This window comes from Oreochromis niloticus, linkage group LG3, assembly GCF_001858045.2.
Source record: "Oreochromis niloticus isolate F11D_XX linkage group LG3, O_niloticus_UMD_NMBU, whole genome shotgun sequence".
NCBI lineage: Eukaryota > Metazoa > Chordata > Actinopteri > Cichliformes > Cichlidae > Oreochromis > Oreochromis niloticus.
Window position 1 is genome coordinate 16,030,368 of NC_031967.2, and position 12,561 is coordinate 16,042,928.

At 44.0% G+C, this 12,561-nt stretch overlaps 1 protein-coding gene across 2 annotated transcripts; it reads right to left on the reverse strand.

The window, feature by feature from the left end:
* Positions 1-310: 310 nt before the first annotated feature.
* On the reverse strand, positions 311-12,044 carry LOC106097031 (cornifelin homolog B). Of its 2 annotated transcripts, none has more exons than XM_019355501.2 (4): positions 11,487-12,044; positions 9,287-9,397; positions 8,926-9,071; positions 311-813 (listed from the first exon to the last, which is right to left on the reverse strand). In XM_019355501.2, exons 1-4 carry the CDS (start codon positions 11,776-11,778, stop codon positions 718-720), a joined length of 645 nt encoding a protein of 214 aa, XP_019211046.1. In that variant the 5' UTR covers positions 11,779-12,044; the 3' UTR covers positions 311-717. The 2 variants fall into 2 exon arrangements, with proteins under 2 accessions (XP_019211046.1, XP_019211053.1); XM_019355508.2 differs by lacking the exon at positions 11,487-12,044 and adding an exon at positions 10,858-11,468.
* Between the last annotated feature and the right edge of the window lie 517 nt (positions 12,045-12,561).

A 12,561-nucleotide genomic window follows, 5' to 3' on the forward strand; every position in this document is an offset into this window, starting at 1 on the left:
AAAATAAATAAAATAAATGTTCCCTTTAGAAATTTAATTCTTTTGCTCTTTTTTGCTCTATAAAAATAGTTGTTTTTCTTTTTCAATCATCTTAGCAGTAGGATATACATGAAAAGAGAAACAAATTAAGTTTGAGTGAAAATGTACATTTTTGCACTCTCTGGGCAACTGACTCAAACTCAATTCAGTAAAAAGAATCGAATTTACCATCACTACTCAGCTGCCAATGTACGAATTACATATTCAGGGTTTCAAGAAACATGTCTCCTCAGTTGAGCAAAAATGTACAACAAGCAACATATAATGGGTGAATATGAATAATTTTTTTATTTCAGCAAATGTGAAATTCAACTTGGGAAAGATTACAATAGCAGTGAGCATGTACAATTACACAGATTTTACTGGCCAGAGTAAACAAACGTTCTCAATTATATTATATGCCCAACACACTACCAAAACTAAAACAATCTTGATTCTACATATTGAACTAAACTACATGAGCATAGGAACTTAGAAATTCTTGAAATGCTGTAGGGGGGGAAAAAGCAACCTATATATTTTTATTTTTACCTCATACTGTAGAAACAGTCAGGTTTTCTTATTAATTGTATCATCTCAAAATCATACCAAATATATCATATTCAATCAACCAACAGCCAAAATGGTTACATATTATCCTCTCACAACTTGAGTGGTGACCATCATTGAGCTGGTGAGCTACAGGCCGTTCCTGATCTTCACCTCACGACGCATCTGGCACCAGACACACTCGTAACACCAAATTAATTTACACCAGTCATCACAGCACGAGCCCTGCAGGATGGATAAAAAGAAGAGGAGAAGAGTGAGAAAGAAGATCAGAGCAGAAGTTACTGTGGTTTCATTTGTCATGGTCGTAACTACTGTATCAGCAATCGCACTGGCTTAATAATAAGAGGACCTTTAAGGGTCAGTTTAAGACTATTCAGACATATTTTTAATTATTCAAATCAACACAACTAGAAAAGGAAACAGGGAAGTCCAGATGCTTGTCTGATTTAAAATAATCTCAGTGTTCACTTGGCGAATGTGAACCAACAGTCAAGTTGTAGTTCTTTGACGAGAAAATGCCATCCCACAATTCATAGCAATGGCCCATCGAACTATTTATGTCAATTTTCTATGTTACTAAGTTTTATCAAACTGGCAAAACACACAGTTCATCACAATGAATTCGGCTCATGCCGAATCTTTTCAGTCTCCTGAGAAAGAAGAGGCGCTGCTGCGCTGCTGCGCTGCTGCGCTGCTGCGCCTTCTTCACTGTTTTGTTTGTGTGTACCGACCACGTGAGATCCTCGGCCAGATGTACACCAAGGAAGCGGAAGCTGCTCACTCTCTCCACAGCAGCGCCGTTGATGGTGATGGGGGTGTGTACTTCTCTGCACCTCCGGAAGTCCACTATCAACTCCTTTGTCTTTGCGACGTTGAGGGTGAGATGGTTGTCTTGACACCAGTGGGTCAGGGCGCTGACCTCCTCCCTGTAGGCCGTCTCATCACCGTTGGTGATAAGACCCACCACTGTAGTGTCATCCGCAAACTTCACAATGATGTTGGAGTTTCTAGTGGCCGTGCAGTCGTAGGTGTAGAGTGTGTACAGGAGAGGGCTCAGTACACACCCCTGTGGAGCACCAGTGTGATGGGGGATGAGGTGGTGCTGCCCAGCCTGACTACTTGGCGTCTGTCAGTCAGGAAGTTAAGGATCCAGCTGCAGAGTGAGCTGCTCAGTCCTAGATCCTGCAGTTTCCTGTCCAGCTTCGAGGGAACGATGGTGTTGAATGCTGAGCTGTAATCTACAAACAGCATTCTCACATACGTGTCTCTCTTCTCCAGGTGTGACAGGGCAGTATGTAGTGTCAGGGCTATGGCATCATCAGTGGACCTGTTGTGGCAGTATGCGAATTGTAGAGGGTCCAGTGAGTTGGGTAGCGCAGAGCAAACGAAGTCCCTGACCAGCTTCTCGAAGCATTTGCTCACGATGGGGGTCAGGGCTACAGGTCGCCAGTCGTTCAATGAGGAGATGGTGGAGGATTTGGGTACAGGGACGATGGTGGCCATTTTGAAGCAGGCTGGGACTACAGACAGAGAGAGGGAAAGGTTGAAGATGTGTGTAAACACTCCAGCCAGCTGAGCCGCGCATGACTTGAGGACGCGGCCGGGAATCCCGTCCGGACCAGTAGCTTTGTGCGCGTTCACCTTCCTGAAGCACTTCCGCACATCCTCCTCAGACACAGTGTGCGCACTGACGTCATCCGGGGTGCGCACACTGTCCGGTCTCATGGTGTTCGCTGTGTCGAATCTAGCGTAGAATACGTTTAGATCCTCACACAGAGAGGCCGTGGTCTGCGGTGTGCTGGTTTTCCCTCTAAAGTCTGCGATCGTGTTTAGTCCCTGCCACATACTCCGAGGGTTGTCAAACTGTTGCTCCACCCTGTCCCTGTATTCACGTTTGGCTGCTTTGATCGTCTTCCGGAGTTGGTAATGTGCGTGTTTGTAGTCCGATGTGTTCGTGGAAGCAAAAGCGGAGCTCTGTGCCGCCAGTGCCGTGCGAACATCTCCGTTAATCCAGGGTTTTTGATTTGGGAAGGATTTAACTGTTCTGGATGGGACGACATCTTCCACGCATTTCCTGATAAATCCGCAGACTGAGTCCGTGTACTCATCAATGTCATTAGCAGCCACGTGAAACATTTCCCAGTCCGCGTGATCAAAACAGTCCCGCAGCGTAGACTCCGATTGGTCCGACCACCGGTGCACCGCCCTCAGGGTTGGAGCTTCCTGTTTCAGCTTCTGGCTGTAGGCGGGCAGGAGCAGGATGGAGCGGTGATCTGATTGGCCGAATGGGGCGCGGGGGAGGGCTTTGTAGGCATCCTGGAAAGGGGTGTAGCAGTGGTCAAGTAGCCGGTCTCCACGAGTGTTGAAATGGATATGTTGGTGGAGTTTTGGTGAAACTTTCTTCAGGTTTCCTTTGTTAAAGTCCCCGGTCGTGATAAACGCCGCCTCTAGATGTGCGGTTTCCTCACTGCTGATTGCGCTGTACAGTTCCCTGAGTGCTCGGTCAGTGTCGGCTTGTGGGGGAATGTAAACAGCCGTAATAATCACTGCTGTAAATTCCCTCGGTAGCCAGAATGGCCGGCACTTAATCATCAGGTACTCCAGGTCCGGTGAGCAGAAGGATTTGACCGGGTACACGTTCGCACCAGCTGTTGTTGATCATGAAACACACACCACAGCCTCTGCTTTTCCCAGTAAGATCCTGTGACCTGTCCGCGCGGTGCACAGAGAACCCCGGTAGTTGTATTGCGGAGTCTGGTACCTTGTCCGATAGCCAGGTTTCTGTGAGGCAGATCACACAGCAGTCCCGCATCTCTCGCTGGAATGAGATCCATGCCCGAAGCTCGCACAGCTTGTTCTCCAGAGACTGCACATTAGCCAGTAATAAACTGGGTAGCGGTGGTCTGTTAGTGCGCCGTCTCAGGCGAACCAGAATGTCAGATCTTCTCCCTATGCGTCGGCGTTTGCGGCCTCCGCTGGCCCAGAACAAAGGCGTCTCAGGTGAGATGAATGGGGGGTCTGCAAACGGAGGGTCCGTGTTGCAAAACTTGAACTCCGGAAAGTGATGAGAAAGTCCGTCTTTTATGTCCAGTAAAGTTTGTCGGTCGTACACAAGGAGACATGTGCTACTCGTGAAAAAACAAAGGAAAAGTAAAATTAAACACAAAAAACAGCTGTTGCTTGGGGGAGCTCGCGACGAGGCTGCCATACTCGGCGCCATCTTGATATGCAGGAAGCGGTGCCTGAGGAAAGCGGGAAGGATCATCAAGGACTCCAGTCACCCCAGTCATAAACTCTTCAGACTACTTCCATCAGGAAGGAGGTTCTGCAGCATCCGGTCCCGAACCAGCAGACTGAGAGACAGCTTTTTCCATCAGGCCATCGGACTGCTGAACACTTCATAGACACCTCACCCACATTCAACAACATTGTGCACTCCACACTGTATATAAATGCCACTTGTTTTGCACGTCTCAACTACCAACCTCTGTATATTTTATATATTTTATTTTATTGTTTAATCTATTTAATTTGTAAAATATGTATACACACATACACACACACACACACGTAAAAAAACAAAAAAACAAAAACATATTTAGTATACACATCCAGTAATGCATACACTCTTATATTGTACATATATTTCTTACACTCAGATTTAGCCATTCTTATATTTTGCTTGTTTTACGTTATTGTATTTTTGCACAACTCTGTTGCTTGTGAAGCTCGTACACAAGAATTTCACTCGCATGTACTGTACCAGTGTACCTGCACATGTGACGTGACAATAAAAGTAATTTGATTTGATTTGATTTGATTTGAATAACTCATAATGTTTTAAATGAATTCTGATTGAAAAAGGGGTGTATTTACAAAAAAAAAAATCACAAAAAACCCTGTAAAGATGAAAATATGATTCTTATATGTGTGCTGCGTATATTCAACACCTCCAACCTCTCCTTCAAGGTCAATAAATGGAGTGGATGGTCCAAGTGATAATATTGCTATACAGGGCTATTTATTAAAATTATGTTTCTCATTGTCATTGCTCCTATTGACAGGATGTAGGCATATAGGGAACAACATATGCCCACACAGCAAAATTGGTATGGCCCGGATCTGGCCCACACAATGTGCTTACACATGGCCCACATACCGCAAAGAATCACGGCCCATTGGTGGCCCAGATCTGGTTTGCCAGAGGTGGCCCACGCATGGGCCAGCACAAGGCCAGTTGCAGACACACTGCAGGCCCTGTGCTGGCCCAGAACAGTTTCAGCTCTCGCCCCAGATGTCAGCCTAATGTGTACCTTAATCAAGCCATGTAATAACAACATGTGCCGGAACATAGTAGTACAAAATAACATGACGAAACTCTGTTCAGACATCAAATGGACTGATTCTTATATAGCCTTTTTCTTCTTTCCCAGATTACTCAAAGTGCTCTATATAACATGCCACAGTCACCCAATCACACACTTTCTCTAAACTGAGTGCTTCCTAACTACATTGATACACATTCACACGCTTGACATGCAGACTGGAGGAGCCAGAGATCAAACCACTAACCTTCCGATCAGTTGGTAAACATGAGTAAACCCTCACTGGGTTTTGGATAAAGTGTACACTCATAAACCTGTGAAACCTGCATTTGAAACGTTGGCTACCATAGCAGTATATTATTGCAACATGGCATTTCGGTCTTCGGACATTCACCCTGCCAAGACACCAGTCAGTCAGAAGTGCCAGCTTGATGCTGGATCCGGGGAAGACCTGTTTTCGATTAGCCTGGGCCACATAAACCAAACCACAATCAGGCCAGATGTATCATGCCATCACATAAACAGTGCTATCTATGCCAGGCCCTGCCCATATCTGGATGACATTCCACTTACCAGTGTTGGGGAGTAACGGAATACATGTACCGCCGTTACGTATTTAAAATACAAAATATGAGTAACTGTATTCCATTACAGTTACCGTTTAAAAGGGTGGTATTCAGAATACAGTTACTTTGTTGAAATAAATGGATTACATGGCGGTCTTTTCCTGTTTCATATGTTAGGCTATGCCCTCTCTATTTTTGGTAATTCCACGGCGGTGGAAACCCAAACAAAACACGCATTAAGAGGCTCTTTTGCCTGGGTCTCAATCTCGTGGCCCATGTCACCCCTAGTTGCATAATGACGTGAAGAAATATTTTCAAAAGTTATTCAAAAAATGATTTACTATGAAGGCAATAGGCAGAGTGTTACAGGCATAGCCATAAAGAATGTAGCCTCATGGCCAGTGTAGTCCGTGCTGCGGGGAGAATGGACTGCCATACCCGTTATGTGTCTGTGAGCGCGAGGGAGGGAGAAAAAAGACAGTCAAAAAGTAAGAGTTGTCACCGACCAGAAACGGGAGATGGAAGCATGTAAATATAATAATAACCACTGCAGCCAAAAAGAGTGCTTGACGACCCCAGTTGTAAGTAAGCTATTAAGGCTTGATTGTACAATGTGTTCCTGTTTTCCTCTGAAAGAATAAGTTCCGTTGGAGCAGTCGTTCAACAGCTCTCTCGGTCTCTTGCTAGCAAAGTTGACCCAGACAACAAAGTAAAGCTAGTTTTCAGCTATGAGCCCGACACGGAACCCGACATATTAGCCAGAGGTCCCTTTACGGTTCGGAGCCACGGACCTATTTTATATACGGGCAGAATAGTTTTCTATACGAGATCGCTGCTAAAAGTGCAGCCTTACTAAATGTCCACCCTACTGTTACTCATTTTATATTAAGACTTAAAAATCAAGTCGGTGTTGGTATGGCGAGTAACCTTCAGTAATAGTAATAAATTACACAGCAATAGTACATTCATGTAGTGGTAAAAAGCATGATAATATATTAAGTAATCCAAAGTATTCAGAATACGTTACTCTCAATGAGTAACGTAACGGAACACGTTACAAAATACATTTTGGGGCATGTATTCTGTAATCTGTAGTGGAATACATTTTAAAAGTAAACTTCCCAACAGTGCCACTTACCATGCCAGAAGTCAGCCAGCAGTGCCGGATTGACACCAGAACCAGGCCAGACCTGTCTGCTATGTGGGTGGACACTGTTAATATCATGGTGGACCTATGACTTCTTTTAGAATTTCAAATAGGTTTAAATTTTCATAATATTTTACTTATTACTGTTTGGCAATATTTAGGAAATGATACTTCTATATGGAGACTCAAAGTATCCAAAATAATTTACATCCAAATGTCATGTCACATGTTATCTCTGACCTTATCTCTATATTGCACATATATGTTTCTTTCAAGTTTCAAGTGTATCCTAAAATATGTCATTTTACTGCAATATATGCAATATATACATATATATATATATATATATACATATATATAATTCCCCGATCGCCCCTGCGGGCGGTCTGTCCTTTAAGCTTGGGTCCTCTACCAGAGGCCTGGGAGCTTGAGGGTCCTGTACAGCATCTTAGCTGTTCCTAGGACAGCGCTGTTCTGGACAGAGATCTCCGATGTTGTTCCTGTGATCTGCTTGAGCCGCTCGCCTAGCTTAGGAGTCACCGCACCTAGTGCTCCGATTACCACTGTGATCACTGTTACCCAAAGGATCTTAGCTCGGTCATTCTCCACCGCCCTAGGTGGCGTCTCCCTTTTTTTCCAGGCCGTATCCGGCACAGATGTTTCTGTATACTATGCCGGCCACTTGGTTATGGTACTCCATGTATGCCTTGCCTGCTAGCATCTTGCACCCTGCTATTATGTGCTGGATTGTCTCAGGGGCATCTTTACACAGCCTGCACCTGGGGTCTTGCCTGGTGTGGTAGACCCCAGCCTCTTGTGCTCAGAGCTTGTTCTTGTACTACCATGATTAGTGCCTCTGTGTTGTCTTTCAGTCCAGCTTTGTCCAGCCATTGGTAGGATTTCTGGATATCAGCCACCTTCGCTATCTGCCGGTGGTACATACCGTTTAGGGGCCTGTCCTTCCATGATGGTTCCTCCTCTTCCTCCTCTTTCTACGGTTTCTGCTGCCCGAGGTATTCACTGAGCACACGGTCAGTTGGCCATCTTCTTAAAGTATTCGTGGATGTTCGTTGTGTCATCCTGGACTGTGGTGCTGACACTCACCAGTCCCCGGCCTCCATCCTTCCGCTTAGCGTACAGCCTCAGGGTGCTGGACTTGGGGTGAAACCCTCCATATATGGTCAGGAGCTTTCTTGTCTTGATGTCAGTGGCTTCTATCTCCTCCTTTGGCCAGCTTATTATCCTAGCAGGGTACCTGGTCATGGGCAAGGCGTAGGTGTCGATAGCCCGGATCTTGTTCTTACCATTCAGCTGACTCCTCAGGACTTGCCTTACTCTCTGCAGGTACTTGGTGGTTGCAGCTTTCCTAGCGCCCTCTTCATGGTTCCCATTTGCCTGCAGAAGGCTGGTTCACTGGAGAACAGCTGGTTTACTCTCCTGCCTTTGACCTCTTCGGTGTACTTCCTCAAGCGGCTGGCCAAGGCTGTGAGTCATTGCTTGGCAGTTTCCAAAGCCTCAGGGATGGACAGCTTGCTATACTTCTTAGGCACCTTCTTTGTCGCACCTTTCTGCAGCTCCGATATTTGGCTAACCTCCCTCTGTGCTACTTTGATCTTGGCCTCTAGTCTCCTTATCCATGGAGGGTACTGCTCCTTGTGGCTGTTCAACTTGTAGCCAAACATCTCACTGATCACTGCTGCCGAAGTGTAGATCAGCTTGTTAGTCTCGGTAATGGTGGCTGTAGGTATCATCCGTAGCGCTGCATTTACATCATCTAGCAGATCTGAGGGTACTTCAAGTAGTCTTGGTAACCGGCTATGGGGAATCCAGGTTTAAAGCTTAGCCTGTCTTTCAGGTCAGTTCCTCTTTCACTCAACATCCCTTCTTCTATCACACTTAGGCCCAATCTCGGGTGGGGGTGGTGATATCTCCACCCTGACCTGTCATCCTGGCTCCCCCTTGCCGTAGCATTTGTGTTGTACCTCGTCAATCTCTAGCTTTGAGAGCAATCCCTTCTTTCGAATGTTGGAACACTGAGCTACTAGTTGTTTCGCCGTCAATGTGGATGTTGGGCATCGAAGATTCCATAGGTCCCTCATCCTATTCATGTAACCCCTTCTGCCAAGGTTACTTGCGTAGTAGCATTCCAACAACGCCCTATTTTCATCTCTTGCCCACCGATGCTTTAAGAGTGCCTCTTTTTTATGTTGATTTTTGTAGGATTTTTCCCCAAAGGTTATCTTTTTAAAAAAAAAAAGATTTTACATTAAATAGTTTCCCTCCCACCCAGCCTTACAGGGATGCCATAGCGCTCTCTGATCGACTGGCGGAGCAACAAGGACACCATGTAGCATTGGTCAAAGAATGGGATGCAGTAACACCAGCCGTGCTTGTCAGCTGTATCACACTTCATGCAGGGGAAACACCAAAGGCCACAGCAACCTTGACGGAAGAGAATAAAATATGTAAAGACAGAAGTTTATTTCCCTTTTCAATAAGTTCTCCTTCAACAACTGGCTTGTGCATTCTGTGTTTTATATGCTGACTTCAGCTCTAACTTCAGATGGTCAGATACTCAAGACCTTCTGAATAAAAGTCTGATGAGACAGTTAATACAAAAATCACTACTGTTTGTAGAGTTTTCTAGATTAACTTACAAGTTTCCATATCACTGAAGCAATCAAAGAGTCCAGTGCTCCACTCCCCATGGTTTAGATTTGTGGTGGTGACCGTCACTACCTGGGTGGGCTGCTGGTAGACGGCCATTTCTGGAGGAAAGAAGGTAAAAATGGAGACACATTGAAGGGTTATAGTGGTTGTTGCTCCTGTGTACGGAGAATGGTAAAAGGACTGGTTCTTATGTAGCACTTTTCTACTCTATCTGAGCACTCAAAGCGCTTTACACAACTGGTTCATTCACACAAGCACTTTTCTAAGTTTAGTGCTATCTAACTAACATTTATACACACATTCACACTCCGACGGATGCATCTGAGGTTATCTGGCCAAAGGATATTTGGACTGTACATGAAGACTGGAGCAGACTAGGATCGGACCACCCACCTTCCGGTTAGTAGGTGACCTGCTCTGCCACCTGCTCTACCACCCCCAATTAGTAGAATATGAAAAAGATAATAGCTGGTTTGAAACATTACTGTGCACATTGTAGATTTTTATTTTTATTTTTATTTATTTATTTTTTTTTTTACAAATAATAGTCTCCCGGTTTGTGTACATCACTACAAAGACCCTTGACACTAAAATTATCTTTTAAAACTCATAAATGTGATAAAACACAGTTTATAAACAGCATTCACAACACATTTCAAACAAATAACTTTTATACAGTCATTGTTTTAAACAGATCGAAATCACAAACTGTTTGTAACACATCCAAAATAATGCTGAGGATTCAAGACACACTACATCAAAAACTTATGAAGAGTGTTCATGGCATGTACTGTACCATTATTTTCGATGTTATTTGCTTGGTTTTGAGCACTGAGCAAAAGGCCCAGGAACCGTTGTTGAGTAAACAACAACTTCTAGCATCAGTAATGTAAAACTTTATCTTTACAACACTCACTTATTTCAAGAATCCTTCAATTTTTCCATGCTTGGGAACAACAGAGGTTGTGAACTAGCTTGTGACCAAAAATTATATGGAAACATGAAATGTTTTAGCCAGACTTTACATATGTCTATAGCATCCTTAAAAGGTTGATGTGTTTCAATAACATAGGGGCTAACATGTTTGCCAGGCCTTCTGGGCTGTAACTCGGAGGAAACACACCACAAGATGTCTGATGTAAAAAATCTTTGAAAAAAACAAAAATGTTGTTATTAACATCACAGAAATTGTGTACTACTGAGAGTAGTGCATTATATATATATACATACATAAAACCCATCAACTAACATTTACCCACCTCTGAACTAATGCAGATTAGTGTATGACAAAATAGTCGTTGAAATGAGTTTAAACGGCTCAAATGTTACTTCCTTTATCCTTGCTGTGCTAACAGCAGTGATAATTATCACACATCCAGATCATGTTTTTCTTGAAGAAATATACATTTTTACATTTTTATTGTAAGTTTTTACATTTTTCCTTTAACTAACTCACAGCAGCTTACTGATGAAACTAACTATATACCAGCCAGTATCATATGTTCACAAAGAACTGACTGTGTTTAAGATGTTCATTAGTATAAAAGGTTTTTCTTACCTTTCCTCTGGTTCTGTAAGCTTTGAAGATGAGAGTAAGAACAAGAGGAATAGATACCTGTAAATTGTGAGGGAAGTAGTGGGTGGGCTGAGGTTTTGATTTGGAACATTTTGTGGCTTTTAAAAAAAACTGTTCTACAAATATCTTGAACAGTCAGAGACCGACATCAGTCTAAGAGCTGATGTGGAGAGCTTAACAATGTTCTTTAAAAAAACAGTTCATGCACACTTGTTTAGGCTGAAACAAAAAGTTGAACTTGCAAACTTGAGTGAAGCAACTCTGAGGAGTTCTGAAGTTTTAGTTGCAATAAGAATTTGTAAGAAGACAGTCACAGGGAAAGCCAGAGCAGGATGTCACATAGCAAGGAGGTGAGGTAGAATCTGGAACTGAGACAGATCTTAACCCCCAAATTAACACAAAAACTTCTTTCAAACTTGAGAAATGAACTGATGAATTCAAACAATGAGTGAGACAGAAGAAACCTCAATTTTCCACTCTCTTACTAGGCCACTCAGGTTATTCTGGGCTGGAAAGAGAGAGGTTATACTTCTCTAGCCATGGGTATCCCAGAATGACAGGTGTCTTAGGGGCTGCAAAAATGAGAAAGATGAGAGTCTCTCTGTGATTACCTGAAACTACTAGGTGGGTGGTCCTGGTTTGGTAGGTGATGGTGCCGAACACAGTAGCCGGAATGGGAGTGGTTAACAGTTGCAGAGGTAGCTTTACCTGCTCAGTGACAGAGCTTATTAGAGCCTGGAGTGGAAAAGAATGTTGTGCAGCGTAAATGGTGACAGACAAATGGAAAGTACAGATTGAATAGCGAAGCCCACTAGTATCCCCAACCTTACTGGTAGGTGGACTCTTTTGGCCATACCGGGTAAGTTGTGAGGAAATGCGCTTCAGAACCAATGTAGTTGTCATCTACATTGGTTCTGAAGTTACTTGACGCAGAGAGTACTGCACACCAGAACAGGAAGTGCCTTGTGAAAGTGGAAAAGTCCAGGGAAACCAACTGATCTTTCATTTGGTCATTTAATGTTTGCAGAAATGTTCCTTGCAGTGCATTATCTGGCCAACTTGTCACGAACTCTGCAACAATGTTATTAGCTTGCCTTAGATTTAGTAATCACTTAATTAAATAACCTCAAATACTGATCCAATCTCTCTCTCTCTCCCTCTCTCTATGCACACACACACGCACACACACACACACACACACACACACACACACACACATATATATACATATATATATACATATAAAAACTTAACACCCATCTCGCCGCTGCGGGCGGTTTTATCCTTCAAGCTCGGGTCCTCTACCAGAGGCCTGGGAGCTTGAGGGTCCTGCGCAGTATCTTAGCTGTTCCCAGGACTGCGCTCTTCTGGACAGAGATCTCCGATGTTGTTCCCGGGATCTGTTGGAGCCACTCGCCTAGCTTGGGAGTCACCGCACCTAGTGCTCCGATTACCACTGGGACCACCGTTACGTTCACCCTCCACATCCTCTTGAGCTCTTCTCTGAGCCCTTGGTATTTCTCCAGCTTCTCGTGTTCCTTCTTTCTGATGTTGCTGTCATTTGGAACCGCTACATCGATCACTACGGCCGTCTTCTTCTGTTTGTCTACCACCACTATGTCCAGTTGGTTAGCCACCACCATTTGTTCCGTCTGTACCTGGAAGTCCCACAGGATCTTAGCCCGG

Bases quoted from the DNA above. Each gene is read 5' to 3' on its own strand.
- LOC106097031 (XM_019355501.2), bottom strand. From the start codon at position 11,778: ATGACAACTACATTGGTTCTGAAGCGCATTTCCTCACAACTTACCCGG. The intron at 9,072-9,286 runs GTAAGTTAATCT...TCTTCCGTCAAG, and splicing joins CTTCAGTGATATGGAAACTT to GTTGCTGTGGCCTTTGGTGT. The intron at 814-8,925 runs GTAAGGCTGGGT...TCCATCCTGCAG, and splicing joins GAGAGCGCTATGGCATCCCT to GGCTCGTGCTGTGATGACTG.